The following is a 25,430-nucleotide window of genomic DNA, read 5'->3' on the forward strand; positions in this document are numbered from 1 at the left end:
AAGCGACGCGCCAGCGACGCAGGCCAATGAGCGCTCCCGAGTAACGGACCGTTGTGTGCGCAGAGGGCGAGGCGGAGTGCGGCGCGGGCGACGCGGAGAGCCCGCCCCCCCTGTCTTTCGGCTACGCCCCCGGCGGCGGTGGCCTGTCGCCGTCCCACTCGCGCAGCTACCAGGAGCTGCGGCCTGCGCACGCGCATACGACACACGCGCGCGATATGCAGACATACGCACACCTCGAGGAAGCGCTGTTCAAGCCGACAGCGGGGTTGCCGTCAACCGGGGGCTCCACGGATGGCGCATACTTGCGCGGGCGTAGCCCCGAACTAAGCCCTTCGCCAGAACGCCGTGAGGACTATCGTACACTACACTACGAGCCCTACGCGCCCGCACCACCCCCGCCGCCCTACTCGCACGATCACCATCATCACGTCGACGGGTGAGTACATACCCACTGTTTTATATTTTATGTATTTATCTTCAGTTACAGATAAAGCATTAACTTTTAATCAGGGATTTGTTTTTCAACTTACAACTGTTTATAGGCAATGTATTAAATACCTTATATATTTAAATACTCTGTATTACTTTAACCTATTTACGTATAATGTATCCACGCGTTCTTTCTCGACTTAAAGTAATATCTCTCCAGTGAGGGTCTCAATTGTATTGATCGGATTAGATAAATGATTACCGATTAAAATAATTCAGCTAAGTAGCTTAAGTAAAGCGGTCATAATCTCAGATTTCTGATAAAACTTTGTGCTTAAAGATATAATTACAAGCTATTTGTTGACCGGGATTTACAATAGAGGCACATCAAGTCCAGCCCTGAGAGCGCGCCCATTAGGTGAGGTGACGCGCACATTGTCATTAGCCTATGTATTAGCTGCTCGCCACTGTTTGCTCGTCTTTATCTTAATCGTTCCTTCGGTTAAATATTTAGGGTTGATAACTCTCAGGCTTTCAATCTCATCCCAAATGTCTCTTTTAGCCATTGTCTTCAAATTTGATTAGAAAAAAACCTTTCTAATAAATAGTAATTCCTTACAATCGGTTTCCAAATCGGCTCACTAATATCACCGTCTAGGTGGGCATTATTTTTGTAATATATCCTTTCAGCATTTGATCCTATTCGTATTTTAATGGAAAGACTAAGGTTCACATATTAATTTACCTAAGATCACATATTAATGTCCTTTGTAATGGAGTAATATTACCCACTCGTATACCTTTATTATCCTCAAGTTCGGCTAACGTGACTTTGAACACTATTCTGGGAGGACTGTTTGCTTATGTATTGCGCTGTGTGCGAGTATGATGAGGGCTGCGGTCAATTGACTATTGTTATTGAAGTTCATTTGGTAAATAACTAACTACATATATATTTATTTATTTATTGAATATCATTGTATAATTATTGTATTTAATTTTCATAATTTTGTTAACCGACAGCAACTGTGGGGATAATTTGCAACTGAAAATGCGTAGACATTAACCTACAGTATCTAATTATGTAACTTGTAATCGATCAATGATAATTATTCACTTTCAAACTCGATTAATTTCTCTTGTATCGTAAGAGGGGTGCGATATCAAATTAACAAAATCTTTAAAAAAAGACTACTTCCAAGAAGGGGCATACCTACAGACCTATATGTATGGAAACAATTAATGAGATAATGGCTGTTTTTAAGTAAAAAGTTCAGTAATACATTACATACCTTGAATCTAGGTGTCGTAAATCGTATTTCGTAAATTATTGTCCTGAACAAGCTAATCATTTTCTTTTTGTTTTGGGAAGTGCCCCGAAGACAACTCATAAAAGACTATAATTAACACCAAATATTATTTGGTGTCTCTACGTCTTTTTAAACGGGACTAGAAGGCATATCGGTTCGGAGCCCCAGCCTCGCGGCTCGTAGTCGGGTCTCGTGCTTGCGCCAACAGAGAATGTATAATTACGCAGGATTATGCAAGTACTGATAAGATTACGCAATGCTCTGTTACATCTGAATTCTGAACGCAAGGCTTATCGCTCTGTCATCTGCTATCGCGGGATTCCAGTTATCAAAAAGTGTTCGTAAATAATATAATCGTTTGTTACCGTTCATGAATTTAGTTTAATCGCTTTATTCTATGTTTGTTTTGTTATCTCTACGACAAAACGGAGCCGTTTTACGGGAAACTGAAAGCAAGTGCGTTATAGGTAACGACACGTATCCTGTAGCTTCGGTATCAGCAATACACGTCGCACCTGCGGACCCGAGTGGGTATTGCCGACCTACGTTATCGATGACAAGACACCCAAACGATTTCGGCCACGACAGACGCACAATACCAAGCAATCTCACAAACATCTGAGTAATTTCATAATAATGAGTATTCGTCTTTCGGTTCTTTAGGTCGTTGAGTTATAATGTTTGAAAAGGCACGTTCAGCTGTCGCATCTATCTCTCTATTCTCGATAGATAGTCGTATGCCCAGACGGCAGGAGATATAGCGGTTTTGTATCGGGCAACAGTAGCGATGTCGACAGTGCTTAGGCTCTAACGTGGTCTTTATCGGCAGAGCGCAGCGCGGCCGCTACGTGCCCGGCGGCCGCGCTTGCGACACGCCGCATTCCGAGCCCTCACGTGCGGCGCTGGTTCTGCAATATGCAGTAGTTTTCCGCTACCTTACATATTGTCAACTTTATTTGCACTGTATGTGCTTGAAGCATATTCTTAAGTTATTAAAAAGTCATTTAAATTCAATAATGTCAGTCTTAAATCTAACGACACAAAAGATTTATTTTCAATTGTAGCTGTAGTAGCCCTGCACGTTTGCTTTGTTTTTGCTTCAAACACAATTGTTGTCTACTAGTAGATAGGGTACCTAGTAACTAATACAGAGTCGGTCGGTAACAGGCCGCGACTGCGGTGGTGATGTGAATTGCGGTCACAGATGTGTTTTTCTTTACAACTTTTAATAAGTAATTAAAAATAACATTAGTTTGCGGTTGAGTTCGTGTTAAATCATTTTCGAACATGAGCGTCATGTTTATTTATTTTAACAAGATCTCGCCTCGGATCTCACTCTACAAAATATGCCTTAGGAACTCTAATACTCGCTAATATTTCGAATTAAATAGATTTTATTAAATTAATTTTATAAAAAGTCTCCGGATAGGTCCACGATTTTGGTACTTTTGCTTTGAGGTAGCGCCTTGGGAAAGCCCGCTTTGTTAGTTGCCCACTTAACAGTATTTCGATCGATAGACATCAATACTCCCAATCGCTGTTCAGATTGAAAGAGTTAGGGACATAACAGCTGAGATCACAAGATTCGGCGGACAGTGACGGTGTAGGTACAAATAAAAGTGCCAATGTCTACATATTAAATAAAAATAAAAGTTTGTAAATTGCCACAATGTAGGTAGGTACCTATATGTTTTTTTTTATTTATTTAAAAAAGGAAATACTTGTTTAAAATATGTATTGACTATGAGTTCCTCAGTTATAGATATATACGAGTGGTAGGTAATATTATATTTTAATACGCTGTCGACTCATTTAGTCACATGGCGACAGACCATTCCGAAATAATTTAACTTCAGTCAATATTAACTTATCATTATAATAATTATAATGAAAATGAACTGTTTGTAGAGCTCTGTACAAGTTTTGGTAGAAGAGCAGTGTCGGTCTGTTATCGCGCGCAATTAGCGGCGCTACCCACACACGCGCACGGGTGTCGCGCGGACACGCCGGCACACACACTGCGCGCGCGCAGTGCTCGTTATGTTGGACTATAGCTACGTTTAATTGCTGCTCTCGGTTCGCACTGTAATAGTGTAATAATACTCTCATTGTTTACACAAGCAACATTTATTTTTATAATTTTATTGTTATTTAAACAGAATTATCTAGAAACGTTTCCGAACGTCTCTGCACACGTACTTACCTACAATGTACGTACGATACTTTGAATTTTAACATTATAATTATTAATGAAGTTGTGTAGCAACTGAAACCACTGCTAATATAATAGTATAGCACGTTTGAAACTTATAGTTACAAATAGTTGCAAGAAAACTGCCCAATCAGTCGGTCGAGGTTCTATTTAGTGTTGCCATCAATGTGAGCTCATCTGATTCGCTTGGAAGCAATATTCATCTTCTTTTATATATAAAAGTGCAGTTTTTTAAAGAAAATACTGAACTGGATGAAATTAAAGTTGTTAAGTAATGTATACCATAGTATGAATAAAATTCGTTCTACCGGATACCCGGATATGCGAGTCGAAAGTAACGCCCTCAACCACATTGCCCCTATATTACACACACACAGCACACCAGTGTTAAAAAAACATTTGACTAATTTATACTTTTTATGATCTAATCGTAAGACAAAATAATTGTACCTATAAGTTTCTTTGGCAAGTGGTGTGTGCCGACCATTCACGTCGACGAGCTGACGGCGTACAGCGCACAGCCATGGTAGTTTTATTACACGTTGACTTTTAACTTCCCAGAATAACCAGTGAATCACTGATTCGTATTTATTTGCGACTTCGTACCAAACATAAAATATGTCACGTGACCCGACCGACCGGATATTCGAACATCACCGACATCGGTTGTCAAAAGTTTCACAACTATCGGCCGTGATGCTGATCGTTGATAATAATGTAATTATAAAATCAATCGGTTCGTTTTGATGTAACACAATCCGCTGAGAGCCGGGGGCGTCTGCGGCCCTGCAGTGACGCGACGGTGTAGCGGACGCGCGGTTTAGAGAGTTCGCATTGCCGGAACGTATCTTAGGTTTCGTTTTCAATTAAAATCTAATAGGTATTCGCATTGCGTACAATTAGCGCAGCTCGCCTCAGAGTGATATGATCTGATTTGTATGTACTCAAGTTTATTATTGTTAACAGGTATTCGTATTTAAAAGAAGCATTTCTTGTATATTAAACAAAAAATAATTCGTATTAAAATCTCTATACCATTTTCGGTATGCGTATGAATCGGTAATTTTCAAGTTATTTACATCAAATTGATATTTGTAAATCAGGTGATTACAATCAGGTACGCACACACAACACGTCATACACTGCAGTCTATTCATACTGAGGCAGTCTTCGTCATAACAAGGGTCGAGGTTGTCCGCAGACGAGCTGGACCCGCTCTTAGAACCCTCTGGCTGCTTCTCTGGCTCTCTAGAAGTTTAAGGTTCACTTACATTGAAAACGAGACCATTTTTCACAATCACGACGTTAGACAATTGTTTCACTATTCGATAAAGTTCAATTTACTGGACTATAGCATATCTTCCAACACGCTACTGTTAAAAGATCATTTTTGTACTATTGAGCAAATCCATATGCAAACTTATCAATTTGTAGGTTTATATTTATAGAACTACTTATTTATATACTTCAATTCGACGTTTTCCTAAAAAACGGAAAACAAAACAATGTTTTGAAAATATTTCATTTTAAAAGAGCAGAAAGCAGAAATATATATCTCTTAGTTTGATTTATGTATATAAGTATTTTCGAAGTAAATTGTCTTTAACAATCGATGTCAGTGTTCAGAAACTAACTGAGAGTAGGTATGTTCAAATTCTATTCCTCGACATCGCCGACTTCAAGACCAAACGCCTCTATAAATATTATAATATAATCAAGTACCTACCTACTCTGTATAATTTCATTCTTCATTTGCTAAAAATGTGTACTTATAGGTACTTATGGTAGCCTGGTAGGTGAGTGGAGAGTCGTAGTTACACTTTGATTACACACTTACAAATTAATAAATAAAAATAAATCTCGGTAATTGATTAAATGATTAATAGTGAGCTACTCTTATTAGCCGTCGTCACCTGGCCGCCGGATGTGTCGGCTCGGCTACATTCGTGACGTTCTTATATCTGCCGCTTTAACTTCTTGTTCATTTGATACACAGTAAGGAGACAGGCGCGTGTAAATAACTAATATTCTATAAGATTACACATTCTATCGGTATCGTTAGTAATATACATAACGAGCTAGTTCTCGTAAGACGTGGACGCTACTGGCGAAGAGAAAGAATTAATAAGGAGACATAATCTTCAGCATCTCGAACGTAAGCATAAATGTGAGCCTGAGCATAATACCTAATGCTTCGTGACTATTGATACGGTCGCAGAGCCATTGCGAACTATTCGTACTAGTGTGAGGCTAAGGGCGCTAGTGTGCGTGTTCTGCGAACCAGTAATGAGTCTTACTTCCTGCGCCCGCGCCGCGACAGTTAACCCACTAACGTCCATACCTAGCTAACGACGTACTGCAAATATACAAGTAACGAAGGCTTTCACAAACATACATTCGTTAAATAACCAACATCTTCTGTATTTTATAAAGTTAACTCGTAAATAATGACGACATGACATTTGTATGATTTGTAATTTCGTAGCGAGCTAAAGAATTGAAAATTATTCTTTGTATTTTCGTAAGAAGAAAAGTAATGTATCGGTACAGTGCAGCTTAGAAATTACTTTGTAATAGTAAATAAAACTGATACATTTTTTTACAAACAAATCAAATCTTTAAGTTAATTCGACAATTCTATTAGTGATCGTCATTCGAGTTTGTTTGTACAATGTTATCTGTAATGAATAACTGAACTGCTGCGTAGTTCAGTTTTACATTTAATAAATAATAATTTTAGATTATACGCACATTCCCGTAAGTAGGTACACAATTAACAACTTATTATGTATTCGAAAGTAGCACCTCGTCTCGGTCGCGGGTACGACGACATCAAACAAATAAGATTTACTAAAATTTCTCAGTGAATCTATTAATGAAACGCGTCCACAACCCAAACTTCGGTGTTAAATATATGCATTTAACGACCCTCTTTTTGTGGATGGTTAAATAGACCCCGTGTGACGATCTGAAAATTAATTTATAGCAAATGCGCTAAGTAGTTGAGCAAACGAGACCGAGGAAACAGCTTGTGCAAATAGATGAGGGGCTGCGCCCAGCCCGACTCCAAGTCGACGGAGGAGTGTAAAAACAGATGTTTGTCTGCGCTTGAGAAACAAAGATAGCGGTGCTCGACGAAAACGGCAAACATATTATATAGATGTCAAAATTGAAATAATTTATAGTTCCGACTGAGATCGAATTAATGACTCGAATCGAGCCACGGACTCGAAAACTCGCATCACTTACGGAACTTCGCGGAATGATCATTCATTAATTCTCTAAATATGCTCTTGTTAATAATACGTTCTATTTCGCGCTAAGACGCGAGCTCGCGCTGGTGGATCTTCTTACAAGGAATTCAGCGTGCCTCACCAAAGCGGCCCGTAGGTACGGTTGTGGTCGGTGTTAGGTGGATAGTAGTTATATATTATTACTACAATAACATACGCTCAGAGAGCGCGAGTCGCCCACGCATTCTCGCCGCACGTGGGAACCGAGACATGGCGCATTTTATCGCTTGGCCTTGATCTATTGTAAACAACTGAAATGAAATCGTGTTTATTCGCCAACATTTTATTGAGATCAAATCAAATCAAATCAAATCAAAAATCTTTATTCAATATAGAAGTGTTTACACTTGCTTATTGATTGTCAAAAATCTACCACCGGTTCGGAATTTAGCACCTCGGACCTGAGAAGAACCGGCGAAAGAAACTCAGCGGGATATTTTTTTTTTTTTTTTCATTTTTTCATATTTCAGAGAGATGGGAAGGCTTTCATACAACAATTAAACGCAACAGAGTTGATTCCATCCGCCTAGATATGTATTACAAACATATCCGGGAGATTGAATTTATTGTAAGTACTTGTCCGAGCGAGTGTAACACCTTTTTCATTGTTTATTATGACCCGGGATATCGTCCCCTCGTATGTAGAACTATACAAATTGTTATTAAAACGGTAACATTATATAAGTCGTTTCACAAAAAATACTCGCATTCCTCTAAGTCGCATTATTATTCAAGAGACACACGCCAGTCAAGGAATACTACCATATTTAGTGGATTGCTGAATTGCTAGAGTATATATATCATAAAACAAAACTTGAAATCATTAGAGCAGTTTCAAAACAGACAGATAGAGGAGACCAACCGTAACTGTAACTTTGAAGTAAGATATTTCTATGAATCTCTCTTACAAAGTTAGGTGTATCGAGTAACTCGTATAAAGGATATAAGTCAGTCATCTACTTCATAAAATATTAAAATGATACAAGTGGTGGTTTAATGATGTAATGTTAGAAAAATTAAAATCGTTATTTAGGCCTTTGTTAATGAGTTAAAGACGGTGCATCACCGAAATTTGTATTTTTACTCTTTATTTAGGATAAAATTATGAATGCTCGTAATTTTAAAGGTTTGAAGTATGGAAATCTGTTTTTAGGCTTCCTGTTAATGTTCATCAGTCAGCATAATGACATTGGGCGTGAAAGTTAGTATAGAAGTAGGTACATCATTGTATAAGTTAAAAATATGGAAATCGGTGTTTATGCCGTAGTGTGAAATACAATTTAAATTCGTTCCGACACGCGATGGCCTGTTGTGCGCCGTCCGGCCGACCAACACCCGTCATTTTCCTCATTTTAATTAGAACAATAAGTGAACTGCAACATTGAACAGGAAAAGAAATAATATTATTATGTAAATGTTAGTTAATTACGATGTCGAATAAACAAAATTAGGAATGATCAATACAAACAGCAAATAAACAACACAGTCCTTACAATTAACATGAAAGCAAACTTAAAGCGTAATTGGAAAATTATCCTTAATTATTGTCTCTCAGTAGAGAAGGAGCACTCCTCGCTCGACAAACACGATGTTTACTGACTAATAGTCGCCGCCCAGTCCTAGCGTACAGTTTTAGTTGCTATAAGAGAACGCTGCAGATAGACCCGGCCGATATCAGCCATTACAGGCAAAACGATCTATCCACTTTTGTTTGACGAGGTGTCGTTACATCTAAAAGTGTTCCAAAAGTCATTATCTTGATGATGTCACCAGAAACCAATATGCAAGTTTTAAACCAGTTATTTAAGGCAATTCTTGGTTTTGCATTAACGAAGTATGCCTTCTCTTGTTTGGCGAGGTTGATAAGATGCCTGAAACTCCTAGTAGAAGTTGATTTCTTTGTTACAAGTGGATAATATATATATATATATATATATATATATATATATATATATATATATATATATATATTATCTACTCGGAACGTGCTCGTACTAGGTTCTCCTACGAACATCGTCAGGCAGGTGACGGAGAGGCGCTAGCGCCGTGTTTACTTTCGTCCAGTTTTTGTTCTGTCTCTAACGCGCTATTTTACACGTTTTAAGGGCCCTTTGGATCGTTTCTAAATTTGTACTATTTGTTTAGTTTTTGTCCGTGTCGAGTGACGTCTTAAGTGTCTCGAAATGAGTTATTTGTATAGGCTCTTAGCGCTCCGGCGCGGGACGATGTCGATGATGCGCAAATACGGGCCGACTTGTTGGCCGAGCCGGAGTATAGTTTCTTTGTTTGTATCGCTTACACGGCTAGTTTAGCGCATCGGACCGAGTGACGTCACGGACTTCCGGCTTAGGTCGATGTAGGTATCGATAATGACTACTAAACTTCGCGCTAGTGTGTGGTCTGTTTGGTGAACGCTAATGACTTTGGTGAATGACTGTAGTCCCTCTGGGATACGCCTGGACACCGATGTTGCTCTTGCCAAATTCGTGGAAGTAAGGGGTTAATTATGTGTGGACACATGTAGGAAGTGCGCGTGCTGTGGGCGCTGGAAGGATGACTGCTCGTGCTCATAGATGCATAGCGGGGAGTACGTGCGGCGCATGCGCACGTGCGCAACATTCCATTAGGCCGAATGTAGCTGGTCTCCATATGTCACACTCGAGGCGTCCTGCGGGCGACGCGCGGCGCACTTAACTCTTAGTGTCTAACATGAAACATGAAACAAGCCGCACACCGCGCACCGCCGCCGAATGCGGGCGTCTCTGTTGTTTTATTTCTAATCAGAAACTCTTATTAGTGGTATATACCACTAATGCTACCAATCTTTACGTTACGTTAATCTTACGTATAATAATACATACTATACCTACCGAATTCTAAAAGTTCTGATGTCATGGATCACGTTTAAATGGTATCCGAGTTAGGTCGTAGAATGTGCTGCGTCGAGTTGTAAATAAATGAATCGAGGCGGTGAGCGAGGCGGCACAGAATGAGGCTTGTTGTACTCGCATGTTATTATATCCGGGTTCACGTTGCAGCCATAAGCGGTCCCAGTGTCGCCCGCTCCTTGGCCGTATCGGTCTATCATCGGTACAAATGCGTTTTGTTTACGTGCGATTGCTTATTATGTTATATCTCGGCGAGGAACGACTCTATGGAATATCGAACACGTTTCGAGACACTGGCGATTAGCGCCAAGTAATGTTTCTGCGCTCACCGGCTTGCTTGTTAGCTATTTTATGTTGCTTCGGATCGCATGTGCGTGTGTGGGTATTGTGATGTAACGGAATTGCAAACGGTAATAACGAGCGTGGAAGTTAGTGCATGTAAATGAATGTAAGCGGGCCGAGGGCGTCGCGACGTTGCGGCGGGGAGGCGGGGAGGTGACGGCGGGGCAAGGGGGAGCGGGACAAGGAGGGCTCAACGATAACGCATCTACTTCCGACACGTTCCGAACCATTCAAACCGCGCTCTACTTGCATCTCTGCGTTCTGAATATCCTAAATTAAAAGCATATGTATAATATATATGCAGGGCTCTCGTTAACTCTCACGTCAGCATAGCGATGACGAGCTGTCGGTAACGATCACGCTGTTCTGTTTCAAACACATTACATCATTAAAAGGGAAAACGAATCAATGAACTTTGAGAACCCCTAATCTTATAGTGTCATAAAACTAAAAGTTCAATTTTCAGATGCGATCTGAGGCCGGCTGTTCTATTCTATTTATTCCGGCTGCGACTCACGAAACAGTCGCTCGTGATTTATAGCTAACTATTGTTGTGACACATCGGCCTCGTGTTGTCGTCTGCCGTCACGACCTCGTCCATACACGGCCACGGTCGAACATATAAGACCAATTTTGAACTTTGATACGAAACGTACCTACGAGTCTACTACTACAACTGACGTACTGCTACAATCACTTAACCACGTTAATAACGGAGGTAATCATTAGAACTGCATTTTAAGCTAACATTAACCAACGCTGATTTTAATGTAACCGATGATAGTATTTTAAAGAATCTGCTTCGGTTCATTTCTCAATATCAATGAATGAATAAAGATACAGCTCCACAGTATTCGCGATTGGTAAAGTTAGACAACTAAATAACACGCATAGTAGGTATTAGTAGGTATTTTTGCAACTTGTTACGTTATAAGTTGGTTAATTCGGTTGTAGTTTAGTACGTACGGCCTGTGAATGTCCCAACGTGTGTCTTCTGGTCTAAGACGTAACCACGGGCCAGGTGACTCGGTTCTAGCTTGTATTAGAAATTAATAATTGTCAAAGTATCTTGGTATATGATAATTATATGATTATAAATAACAAATTAATAGCACCACACATATTGTCTTTATGTAAAACGTACATTTTTTTTATTCAGAATTACAAATTTCTTTAATAATTCTTGCGAAAGAGTAAAACACCTGTATAAGTTCTTGTCGTTTCTTGTAGTTCCAGTAGGATCTACTCAGAACCAGCTTTGCTGTATTTTAAACGTATTTGTAAGTCATGATTCCTAATTAGGTACTTGCATAAAGTTTATTATTTAAATATGTATTCTGCGGTAAGCGAAGAGAAATAGCTCTCTGCTTTAGGGTTATAGAATTAGGTAGGTTCATGTGTATTCCCCGAGATTATTATGAAAAGGTATATTTTTTATTAAAAGTTATACTTCTTTTGGCGCGTTATGAAAAAATAACGACAGTGATTTTCAACATGTTATATGAAGTTACTCGCTGCACCGCCAAATAAATGTCGAGCCGGTCGAAAGAGACAACTTCACACATTAACTGATTTTTATAACAAACTAGCTGAACCTGCGGCTTTACCCCCTTGTTACGGATAATCCGTTCTTAGCGTCCGTCTACACCCTATAAGGACCCTATCAGCCAAATTTCAACAATTAAAGTTTGTAGGTATTAGGTACGGTTTCTGAGATTTCGTGATTAAGCAGTGAGTGCCATTTCGCTTATATATATTCCTACCTATACCGATAGATACCATTGTGCGAGTGGGCGTCATAGTAGTAACGAAGAATTTATCGTAAAAATAATTTATTATTTATAAGTAGATAATTATTATTTTATTGTAATTAATCAGTTGCATGCTATTCAAATTATATTTAATTACGACGGAAAAGTAAAACTTCACACGCTATTTTACACAAGTACCCGCATCTTCGTTTTTTTAAATACAAAAATAAAAACAAAATCAAAGCATACTTATTCAAGTAAATAGGTTTACAAGTAGCAAACACGTTCGAATCGTCATGTACTATATTACAGAACCGTATTAAGCGGAAAGCTACCGCTGGTTCGGGATGTAGGTGTAGGCGTACTGGCAAACTTATTTACACAACGGGCTTCCTGGTTTTCATTCACCACCAAGTGAATATTAGTTCAACAATATAAAACCGTCGACAAGTTTTAAAATGTGTCTGTTAATCGCAGCGGAGGCGGTGGAGGCGCGGCGTACACGCGCTGTGCGTATCCGACCGCCGGCTCGCCTTACTTCAGCAACGGCGCAGATCTCACGCAGCCGCAGATATGGACCTCGGCTGCAGGTACCAATCTTCCCGACGACGGTCTAGTCGTTATTGTGCAATTGAACTATATAGTCTTTTAGAAGCCCCGCTTATTATACAAGGGCTTAAGGCACAGTCTGCCTACATATAGCTGTGTATTCAATATTACAGCCCGCATTATATTACATAGAAATGTTTATGTAAAACAGGAGGATCACCGAACTACGGTACCGCTAGTGGCGCTGGTTCAGTGCTCGGTGAGGAATATGGTGATACGGGCGAGGCGGGCGAGAGCGGAGGCGCGGGAAGCGGGGGCGCACTGCCCGCCTTTAGCGCTCGTTTCGGAGGCGCCTTCGCCAGCGCCACTTCCAGGCCGTCCACTGTATACGGCACCACCGCGCTGGCTACGAACGCTTATGCACAACCGGTAAGTGTTGAGATCACTATTATTAACGTAGGTAACGTTCACCCCGCGTTAATATCTGCTTTCGATAATACATATTTGTCACGTCTAAAACCGCCAATATTTCTGCATAAATGATCGCCCATAGCGCATAGGTCTGCACTGCATTGCGAACACTAGAACGAAGGATAAACTTACACGTAATGTCATGTTTCAGACTCCGCAGCCAATAGAGCCACGTTATTAACGTAATGAGTATCGAAAGGCATTCGTTCCCATGTACCATAAGTGGCAGGAATAGACGCAAATTCTGCGAATATACATTGCTTAGTTAAAACAAATAACTCTGTTTTCTGGTAAGCCTCACGCGATATGTGGAGACGCTCGCAATACTTATAGAAAATAATACATCACGCATTATACGAATTGATGTCGAAATTTCTACTAATTACATAAATGTTTCAAAAAAATACTGCAATTTTTTTTATGGTAACATCGTTAAATGTTTCAAGTTCCATTGAACCGTACGAGTGGTACCTACGAGTCGGAAGCAGGTTCCGCGACGGCAATAAGTCACTGATAACGCCGCCGTGCTCAGCGACGCCTGACGAGCGCTTTCCAAACCTCCCCGTATCTATGTATCTACATTCAGCGGTTCACAGTCGACGTACATTCAATTATAACTACCGTTCACGACGGTGGGCCGAATAACCGAATGGGCCACATTCGCCATCGCAATACAGATCACGGTCAGGCTGCGAACTGCAGTGTTTAACAAAATAAGTAGTAAATATGTATAATGTTGTAAATCCCTCCATTACTTGTATATCGCAAATAGTATTATTATTTTGTTTCAACGACACAAACAAAGATAAATAAAGAATACTATTTTTCCGAATAACATTGCGTCAGAAGATAAATTACAAAATAATTACAATTGGCGAATGCAACGAGCCCCGTATCGGCTAAAACGACAATCATCCGAATCAGCGATATTCCCGTTCAATTTCACCGACTCACTGACAATTATTTTTTATATTTAGCGCGTGGTTGTTGCTGCTTGCAAATAGATTTGTTTTTTTAGGTTACCTACATAAGTTATAAAATCAAAATTCTGTTGTACCGACTGTTGATCTATACTTGCTTGCTTTTTATAACCGGTGCGATGATTCGAACAGTGTAAGCTATGTTTCAATAAGTATAGATAATTATGGACTTATACGTACGTACGTTCGACTAGGTAGGCCTACTAGTCGCTAGTCGTAAGGTACGAAGAATTGGATACAATAGATATGAAAATAAGACATTATCGACAAATCTAAATAGTAAGAGCGGCACATTCTTTGATTTTCAGGAAGTATGGAGTCTAGACGGCAGCCGACGGCCGCAGCTCTCCGCCGCCGCCAGCCTCTCAGCCAGTAAGTACAGCGAACATTACAAGATACCGAATGAACGTTTTTATTGACTCACTGACGTGAAATAAATGTTAATTAGAGCGACGATGGTATAGCACTAACGTAGAACACAAATGAATGCTTATTACGTTACTTACGTCGAGACACCAGATTTAGATGTATAAGAGAGCAAATACTTTGAGCATACCATGACCCGTGCGGCAGTAATTACAGTAAATACGTAAGAATGTGTCTGTTTGCGTGGCCTGCGCGCGCACGCGCCGACGCAAACACGCCGTGGTCGCCTGAAGTCCGCATGATTCACAAGACGATTGTTTACATGTCCTTTGTTCATTTGACAGTTCTCGCTTAAACAAAGTATTCGAGTTTGCCGATTGTGCAGAAATATAAGTTCAAATGATTATTTTATGAGTCAACAGCAACGCACCTTTATATCGACGTTTACAGATGCAGTTTCTATTTTTAAGGAAAGGACTCCACGGACGATATTCAAACGTACATACGTGTGAAAACGAGTAAAAATATGTTGAATAAAATTTTACGGCTCTTAAAATCTGTGACGTTTAGTAAAGGATGCACATCGATAACGCGATCCACTCACGTACACGCACACATGTACACGTGCGATGTTGTATGACGGTATGCGGTCTGCGGACGTGTGCGTGTATTTTTTTTCGTTAGGGTCACGCGATAGCCCGCCGCTGTCAAAACTTATTATTGATACCCGCCTCGTACAAAAAATAACAGCTTTATGATAAGTCATCTCCGTAACACGGAGGCGATAAGCGCGAGCGCATTGTCTAAAATGATGTGAGGTCATTATCTGAGGGTGAGTTTTTTCGCCGCATCCACTTGAACCTTCGTCCGTCCTCGAAAGCGGCGAAACGGCGCGTTTTATTTCAGTTTTGTAGCCCATTAAATAATTAATAGCTTTTCTTTGAAAGGTTACTCCAGCAGTTAAGTGCTTTAATAAACAGTTGAGTTTTTGCGACTACATTTTAGAACTAATAAATTAAAACAAAACTCGTTTTTACACATTTCTCTTTTGAAACGTATCACCTAAGCGTTACAGAAATAAATGTTCGTCGCTTAACGTTACGATTTGCCGGTAAGCCGGTCATTGCCGATACTGTGAAGCATTGTTAACGATTTGAGTGCTTTAGAATGTAAACAGATAGATATTCCAATAGTGTAGATGCGGTTCAATATAAAGTCTCGGCGTCTCGGCCGCGCTGTTTGCGTAGGTCCCGACAAAAAACGATGTCCTCTTTCAAAATAAACTCGTTCCCTTTTAAGCGCATTAAAATCGCATTCCATATACGGCGTCGGATAAGGCACGTGCCTCGCGCAAACATCGCGACGTCCGGCGACCCCCCGCCCCTCCACTCGCCACCCCGTCTCCGCGCGCCCACAATATGATACAAAAAACAATGTTGTCAAACACTAGGCTTGTGCCTGTCCAGTTGCCGTGGCTTATATGTTATAAAAAATGATTCCTAATAGTTTGACAATTGTTTAGCATCCATAGAAGTTTTAAAACTTATTAATTAATCTTACGTGGTCTCAGTAGGCAAGAGTTAGATCTCAAGTTAATTTACTATATATGTAAATATATAATATGTTTGTACTAATTGATTATAGCGTCGACGGAATATACAGAGAGAGGTGGTCGATTAAAAATAGTGTCATCTTTTGTGTTTCTGCTATTTAAGGAAAAAGCGGAGTAGTAAGTTAGCTGTCTACTATTCAATGCCATGTCGCTCATTGCGTCAGTTCGCGCTGCGTCAGCGCAGAGGCCCGTGCTTATCTCAGCAGAGAAAGCTGAAACGTTACTAGCCGTTAGGACACAATTAACACCATTAGGACGAGCTTACCTGCTGACGTCACTGAACTTTTAAATTACACGCTCTCATTAGAGTACCGGCAGTGACAATAAGCCAAGTTCCGTAAAAAGACAATCCTAACTATGAGGTATACTTAATTGCATTTATGAAAATAGAGAATTACATTTTAAGTATAATTTTTACGAGTCCTCAATGTGACTGAGTGACTAACACGTTGATCGGCTCGAACACTCGTTGGGTAGATCCAAATAGCAAAATGATATTGATATGGTTACCCCGATTAGAAGAATAATTTATTAGCACAGAAAAATAGTAATTAGACAAGCTTTTCAAGTCCCAGTGTCGGCCAGGAATACACGTTAGCCGTCAGATGTGACACATGGCCCTCTCGCTGCGATGCGATCTGATCTCTGATTTCGAGTAACCCGACACTTCATGATGTTACTGCGCTCAATGGACATCGTTACGAATTATAACAATTACATTTTAATACTGTTTAGTTGAGACTAATACGTGACGTTATTTCGTTCAATATGTATAAAAGTGTCGGGACAAATTCCGTATATTAGACAAGTATTCAAATGCCAAAGTTCAACCCTTAAAAATGTTCATAAGAACTATAATATACTTATATGTTTGTAAACAATAGGTGTAGTAAATCTGACCGATATCACAATTGAGAGTTAACATCTTTTTTACACAAAACCTCAAGACACAGGACTCCGCAAGCATAAACTTGTGTGACTGCACTTTATAGAAAAATACTTAGCATTCCTCTAACAATGACTGGTTTCTCTGTGTTTCTAAAAGCATTAAGCGGCTAGCAGCGAGCTAGCGAGCGCATAGACGGGAGTAATATCGTGGAAACCTGAGACTATGGCGCATTCTCGTATGTAGTGCGTTTCCGAGTAGTGCGAACGGCGTGTGCGAGTGACCCAGCAGCACAATGGCATGAATTAAGTCACGAGCGGGTCGCGAAGCACGCGCGGCCTTGCGCCTGCGCTGCAAAGGTATAGCCCGCCGAGTCAGCGCTTCGTGTTTGACTCACCGGCCATTGCCAAGGTTGCGAGGTTCGACGCTCTGCCCGGAAATTGCTGATCGCGACAACAATTACCATTGTCGGGCTCTATCGATATTAGCCCATCAGCATGATCACTTCGATCACAATATTTAGATTCAAAATGTGCTTTCGATGCAGGAATATTAAGCTGTATTTCTCTGTTCCCTCGTCATTAACTTAATTCAACAAAGAAGCTTTATACTCAGGCAGGTACTTTTAATTGTTTAAAGTTCACAAACGGTAGAAGCACTTGTGAAATAATAAGACGAATTATCTAAGAAGTCGTTAATTTTACAGTCGAGTTAACACACGCAGCAGACGTAATTTAATTAAGTACAATTAATTAGTATACGTACGATAAGTTATTTATGTTTTATATGCACGACAAATGATATGCTCAAAATATTTCGGAATTGTACTGTGTGCGAAATTATGCCGTAACTGTAAGTGGGACGCTCGGAGGCGCTGCCGGGTGCGCGAGCAGGGCGAGGCAGGTGTGAGCTAATAGTGTGTTGCGCATGCGCAGTCGATATGGCGGAGTTTTTCACGGAGGGTCGCGAGTGCGTGAACTGCGGGGCCATCCACACGCCGCTGTGGCGGCGCGACGGCACCGGCCACTACCTGTGCAACGCGTGCGGCCTCTACAACAAGATGAACGGCATGAACCGGCCGCTCAAGCAGCCGCGGCGGCTGGTACGTCAGCGGCACGCGGCACACGCGCTGGCGCCCGCTCCCGACGTACGCAGCCACGCCCTCCGCTCGACTAACCCCCTGCCCCTCTCGCCTCTCGCCCTCGCCCCGGTCTCGCCCGCGAGGAATCCGCGCCCGAGCGTCCCCCGATCCAGGCGTCGCGAGCCGCGAGCGTGTCAGTGACAATGACGCTTGACTGTTGGTTGCAGTGGCCGCGGAGGGGGCCCCGCCGGGCGCGGATTTCTACAAAGGCTTCCTGTTTAACGGCGTCGGGACGCACGCCTTGCCCGCTTCCGGCCAACTCTGTACGCCCGCGCTCGCCGTCTCCACTCCCCCCGACTACAAACAGAAGAAAGGGGTACGTTCGCCCCAACCCTGTCCTCACTGAAGCCCTCCTGCGAATATCTTCGCTTTCGACCCGTTTCATGATCGAATTACTTCTTTGTGATTAATATTCACTACCTACGAAAAGGATCCCCGTTTTAAAGCTACCCTTCTCAAAGAAACCTGTTCCTCCAAGTCCTGTAACATCCATAATACACACCTACATTTTTCACTTTCATTTCGCTTCTAACAAAAAATAACAATACTGTCGCCTACTAACACACATCGCTTGTATGCTCTCTCATTATCCTTAACTGGACTTAACGAACCTACGTGTGATCGATCTGGGTTCTTTTTAAAATAAAAGTCGTGCATTTAAAATTTGCCGCAAAGCTCCCAGATCGGATGTGTCGTTTCGTTAAACTCTCTCTGCAGATGTTACTTAGTTTCAATCCAATTTATGTGGAATGTTAAATTTAATAAATAATAAAATAGTTGATTAAGCTAAATACACACGAAGAGCATGACATATTCCTTTGAATTTGATCTTTGAGTAATTTAAACATTAAATATCTATTGCAATACAATTGTCCATTTCATTGTGATTCGACTTTACTTTACGCCTACAAATTGGATTGAAACATGGCGTGAACGCGGTTGTAAGTTATGTTTTGGTGCGCAGATGGGCACGAAGCGGCCGGGCATGTCTTGCAGCAACTGTCACACGACCACCACCTCGCTGTGGCGTCGCAACGCGCACGGCGAGACCGTCTGCAACGCCTGCGGCCTGTACTACAAGCTCCACAACATCAACCGTCCGCTCGCTATGAAGAAAGATTCCATACAGGTACATAGTCACTCTCGATCACCAACGATTTGCCTTTTTAAGCTCGACGATAACAATCGGAACTCCGACAAGTGAACTATTGTAATGCAGTAATTAATGAAATATTTTCAATTTCAGACGAGAAAGCGGAAACCAAAGAACAGTATGAAGGCCGAGAGAAGTTTGAGTAAGAGTTTAGTGAACGCGGCGCACGCGGCGCACGCGGCGCACTCCGCGCACAACTCGCACAACTCGCACTCGGTCGGAGCCGCCGTCAAAATGGAGAATCTGCGTGAGTACCATCCGCCGTCGGGGCGCTGACGAGTAGTCGCAGGCCGAGACGCGGGCAGCAGTCTAACGCCACCTGTCCGCAGTGGAGGGCGGCGCGACCGGCGGCGCGGGCTCGGGCGCGCGCTCCCCGCTGACGCTCGGCTTCTACGTGCAGCAGCACGCCGCCGCCGTGAAGCTGGAGGAGCCGCCGCCCGCGCACGCGCACCAGCACGCGCACCAGGCGCACCACCCGCACCAGGCGCACCACGCGCACCACGCGCAGTCCTTCTACGACGAGACGGAGTACCGGCGCGCGGAGCCGCAGGAGCGCCTCGAACGCCCGACCGTCGTGTCGTTGGGCAGCTGAGCGCCGTCCGCGTCTCCCGCAATAATCTCAGCCCCGCGACCGGCCGTCGCGAGCGGAATAATAATAAGAATCTCAGTCGTTTAAGCTTAGTTAATCGTAGAGTAGCGGACGAGAGTCGAGGAGTCTTCGCTAGTTGACCAAATAGAGCGGATAGAGCGCCGGAGAGCGGGCTCGGGCCTCGCCGAGATCCGTGCTCCATCCGAGTTTGAGTAGTTTTACTATAGAATTTTATATATTTTATGTTAGAGAGGAGTCTATGAGTACGAGCATTTATAGAAAATTATTTAAATATTTACAATGACTTTTTAACATAGCCAGTACTAATTTAGTCTATCATTCGAAATTATTGTCACGAATATCGATGACGATCTAGCTCGAAAGTTAAGATAGGAACAAATCGCCAGACGCTCCGCTCGTGACCTTCGGAACGCCATCATTACTCGACCTGAACGGTTGCTTATTAGAATCTCTCTTGAAAATATTTAATATATACTAACGAGTACGCAGTTTAGAAGTCCACGAGTCGCGCCTGCGACGAGCTCTCCGACGTCGCCTGGCGGCTGACGGCGCGTTCTGTTACCAAATAATTATTATACCTATGTATAAATACTATAAGACTGTGCTTAGGCATTCCTAAAGTGTTGCATTCCTAAATAGATATATCGCTTAGTTACTTTATGTAATTTTATACAATAGTTCTTAAAATACGCCACTGAGGCTGTTCGTAGGAAACAAAGTCTACATTATATTCGATATTATTGTGTGTTAATTTTATTATATTTTTATGAACTCCATGACTTCAAAATGCATTCCACGAATTTATAAATGTATAAGATTTTATATTAAGTTGTGCGTTATTGAGGCTCTGTCACGAAATAAAAATACAAGCAACAAATGCGTTCGAAGCATCTCAACATCTCATCGTCACCTCAGATATATCCGTGTCGACTACAACCACTTGTCCTTCCGAGTCTGATAGTACCCACTCGGCAGTGTTGTACGCACTTGGTTCATTAGAATCATTCGCCGGTTCGGGAGTGAGTGTGAGATTTTGTTTTATTATCACAGAACCGACGAATTATGATGGCAAGAAAACCACGACGGTAGGCGACGTTCTTACTGTACTTGTATTCGCAACAATTGGCATAATAACTTAAACAAGACATAATGTAAGTAACGTAAGAAACTCGCTTCGTTGTCGGACCGCGTGCTCGTTACGCCGCGAAGCCGAAGTTCCAACTTCTGTACATAACAAATATATCTGTATGAATTAATATAATTACCTGCTGTTTAGTCACTAAATTATAATAAACATTTTTATTAAGATCTTTAATAAAGTTTACAAAATAAAACGATTAGTGAGTGATCAATTTAGTAATACGGTTGCTCACCGGAGGCGACCGGAACGGTTCCGGGCGCCTCGCAAGTTATATAGCGATACATACACAGATACATAAGGCGTGTTTATTATGATTTATGTATGATAGAGTCCCGCGGCAGCGATGCGCTGCTCGCGGTCTGCAATTACATTTTATGTAAATATAATATAAGCAATGAAAGTACACTTTGAATAAATCGAATTATTAATTAACATATTGTTTAATTTAACCTTTATATCGATTACATTACTTAAGGGCTCGGTGCTGAACTGGAACCATCTAAGTACATACAATTATTAAAGAAGACTTTTACGAGAATGCAAGAATAGAAATCTAACAAGAATTATAAAACGTAAAAAGACCGTTGGCTCGGTGTACAGATTCTACCGAAAAAGAATTGTCGAGAAACTTAGTTGATAGTTTCTTATAAAATGTTTTTAATTTGAATCTAAAAAGTGGGTACTCATTTGTGTTTTTCTATTAATAATTATAGTTTTTTGACACATTTTTGACATACTTTAACGAATAAAAAGGTTGAATACAGGTAGCCAATTGTTGACTTTACAAGCAGACTTTTCTTCCATTTAAAAATCAAGTATTCAATTAATATACATACATACACATATACATACGTAGTAAATATTCACGAACTTCGCACTTCTAATTCAATTCTAAGAGCTATATTTTCTAGAGAAAAAGTTTTTCTGTAAACCTTTATCTACAAATAGGACTGAACTACGGATAGAAATGACGTAAATAACGATCGCGAGTTCAAAGTTTCAATAAATCTCTAGTCGTTAGCTATTTTTAAATCAGGCTACAGATTCAAAGAACCATAGAACTGTACCTACTATAAACACTTAGCAAGCTCTTTGAAAAATCAATAATTAATCAATAAAATATTATATAACTTTAATAAACACTAGTGACTAGTCATCACAAACACTTTAAAAACAAACACGCTAGTGTTGAGCTCATTCAAAATATTTTTGAAGCCTAGGAGGAGTCGCAGGATGCATTAGGGACATTTTGTGACTTATCTAAATCTTTCGATTGTGTGCACCATGAAGAACTGACCAGAAAGTTACGTCACTGCGGCTTAAAAGAAGCCACTCTCAATCTTCTGATTTCGTACCTAAACAATTGAGTTGAGAGGGTTGATGTAAATGGTAAAGATCTGGATCTATTCTTGTTCCTTTTATCTTCCTCATTTACATAAATGGCTTGCCATGTCTCGTAGGAAATAAACATGAGATTGATGATACCTCGTTAATTTTTAAAATAAGTAATAAGATGCTACATCACGAGATGAACAATTCTCTCTCGGATGTAGTAAATTGCTTTAGTGCTAATAATATATTTCTAAATAATAAAATAATAACAAAATGTATTAAATTCACTACACCAAACGTAAGATTTGTCAAAAGTAATGTATTTTTAAATGGGGAAGCATTCGACATTATTGACACGACAGAATTTTATGGTTTAACTTCCGTTAGTTAACTACACAGTAAGAGTCCTGCGACATTCGCGGTCAAAATATTCTTTAATGTTAACGAAGAGTATTTCTTAGGACATTTTACTTTTTGGTAATGCAGCCGGTATCGGTAAATACCCGCTATGGGTCCTAAGCAACTCTAAGAAGTTAATTCAAGGAAATAAAAGTATTAAATGTCGCCTCTCAATGATTAATTATGTAATGAATGTTCATAAAAATATAATTGAATGTTCTAGAAATTGTGATGATTATGCTATTAATAGGATACAAATACAAAAGCATTAATAAATAAAGAGGGTTCTCCTGTCATCAGACTACACTGGGTTAGTTATTTTTTTAGTTGGTTTCACATTTTATACGCTTTTAAAACAATTTTCCAGAAAACGTTTGCTTAATCACATGCTTCTGAAAAAAACGAAGATCAAACGTTGTTCTTAAAGATATAATAACGTCTAGTGTTTGGGTGAGGTGACTAAAGAAAAAATATCTTAGTTTTCCGCAATTAATTTTAGGTGAGATATTTATATATGAGTGATAATCACACTACATCGAAAATATACGTGTTTTAAAAATATAAATAAACATATAATAAAAATAAAATCTTCTCCTTAATTTCAAGAACCGTTCAAGAATATGTATAATTATATTAAATACTATTGGTAACCAGCATCAGTCTTTGGTCAGTCCCACATGTATTTGTGACTACGCCTACCTAAGGAAAAATTACACCATTTCAAGGCGAAGATGAGCTGAAACAAAAATGTCCTCTGGATTTCTTCAGCAGATTTATTTGCCTCTCAAGTGCTCTGTCATCTTTCAATCTTTTCGGTTCCTTGTGTTCCAGGTACTCGTTGTTGACCATAAATTGTGTCATTTCGTTCGTAATTTAAATTGAAAAATGCATTTGTATATTTTAATTTGAAATTTTGAATAATATTTGTATTTTGAGTAACTGTTAATATATTCATATTTCCTCATATCATATTAAGTAATATTATATGAGGAAATATTAATATATTAAATCAATTCCGCCGCTCTGCCTCCGGATAATTTCAAGCATTGTATTGATTAATATAAACAACTTGTTTAAAAAAAAATCTTGTAGTACTTGACTTTTCCAAATTTTAAATATAATAGACCAGTTTGTTGTCACCAAAAATTTTTTCCGTCGGCATTTGACATTGTCGCGACGTTAAAAAAAATGTCACTTGAAACATTTATTTAAAGCTATTCTTTAAAAATGATATAATTGTGAGAGAGCACTTTAAATCAGGTACATATTAAGTTATGTCTTTTAATTGGATTACATTTCACAAAAATATGAACACAGTTAATAAACGTTTTAGCGGGAAATGTGTACTAGGCATTAGAAAAATACCTGTGAGTAATCTAGCACGGCTGGTGAACGTGATTCAACGGCGATGGGTGGTGAGGGGAGAGGGGAGAGGGGGTTCGCTGAAACAATATGGCGGCTTATCGCGGCCATCACGTCACGTGCCGCGTGCACCACACCCGCCCGCGCTTTATTAGCTTTTCACGGAAAATATTCGACGAAATAACAACTGATAAGATCGTGTTGAGGTCGATCGGCGCCCATCAATAATCGTTGGACGTATCGAGCGCCTATCAGATCGCCGGCGGGATTACGACCGTCGCCACGGCGCCGCCGTACCTGTACTGCACTCCGCCGCACTGTACCGCACTGTACTGCACTGTGACGCACCGTGCTGCACCGTGATGCATTATGCTGCATTGCGGACCACACACCACTTCCGAGACTACACACCGCGGCTCGATCGGCTGTTCTAAGAGTCTACGTCTACGCGAAGTATCACTAGTAATGAGCCGGCGGCGAAGATACGAGCTCTCGTAATCAAATCTCTGGGCCTTCTATCTGATAATTACTCAGTATCGGGGATGGTATCGCGATATCTCAGCTACCGTAGATACGGCTGAATATCACGAACACTTTCAGCTCGACGCTTCGACGATAGGGGAGAGGGATAGCGGGGGCGGGAGCCGGGGGAAGTGTACTCGACGGCGATGCCTACAAATATTTGCGTAGAGCCCGTCGCTGTTTGCTCGCCTTATCACGTCACTCGCGAACACACCCAGCGTGCTTGTTCCCTCACGACGTCGACCCCGACTCCGCCGTACGCACTCGCGCGTCCTCCACTAGCGTCGCCGAGGTGAACATTCCGTTGTACAGATTGTTCGCCTCGGAACGCTCTCACACGGAATCCTTCTAAAGAAGAAATGACTCAGGACATATCGGCCTCAGATAGTCACAGTAAACATAAGCACCGATAGCGGGTGGCAGCGCGCTGCTCATCAGCTGTTCGGCTAGATACTGTATCTGTTAGATACGATTATCAAAACTCTAAGATAGGCAATCTCACATTAACGCCTAGTTAAGATAAACTAGATAACGTTTTGCATATCTAAGGAGTACACGATAGGAGAACACCACGCGGCGCGGGGTCGTTGCACTCTGCCTTCCAGTAGACCAACTAACCAACCATTACCACCGCGAGGAACATTACTTATTCGTGGAACATTACTAGGAAAACTTTTAATC

General features: G+C 40.9%; 1 protein-coding gene across 5 annotated transcripts in view; it reads left to right on the top strand.

Annotated features, from left to right (window-relative positions):
* Window positions 1-21,566, top strand: part of LOC113392813 (transcription factor BCFI-like) — a 37,154-nt gene extending 15,588 nt beyond the window's left edge. For 3 of the 5 annotated variants that reach the window (XM_026629415.2, XM_026629416.2, XM_026629412.2), the window contains exons 2-9: window positions 64-436; window positions 12,703-12,815; window positions 12,986-13,203; window positions 14,534-14,597; window positions 18,025-18,236; window positions 19,195-19,359; window positions 19,477-19,630; window positions 19,713-21,566. In XM_026629415.2, coding sequence (XP_026485200.1) covers window positions 64-436; window positions 12,703-12,815; window positions 12,986-13,203; window positions 14,534-14,597; window positions 18,025-18,236; window positions 19,195-19,359; window positions 19,477-19,630; window positions 19,713-19,975 — 1,562 coding nt within the window. In that variant the 3' untranslated portion in view covers window positions 19,976-21,566. Of the gene's footprint in view, window positions 1-63; window positions 437-12,702; window positions 12,816-12,985; window positions 13,204-14,533; window positions 14,598-18,024; window positions 18,237-18,397; window positions 18,547-19,194; window positions 19,360-19,476; window positions 19,631-19,712 lie in introns of all 5 variants that reach the window. The other 2 variants (XM_026629413.2, XM_026629414.2) reach the window with 2 other exon arrangements.
* Window positions 21,567-25,430: the final 3,864 nt, after the last annotated feature.

The sequence above is a fragment of the Vanessa tameamea genome, chromosome 5 (assembly GCF_037043105.1).
Source record: "Vanessa tameamea isolate UH-Manoa-2023 chromosome 5, ilVanTame1 primary haplotype, whole genome shotgun sequence".
Classification (NCBI taxonomy): domain Eukaryota; kingdom Metazoa; phylum Arthropoda; class Insecta; order Lepidoptera; family Nymphalidae; genus Vanessa; species Vanessa tameamea.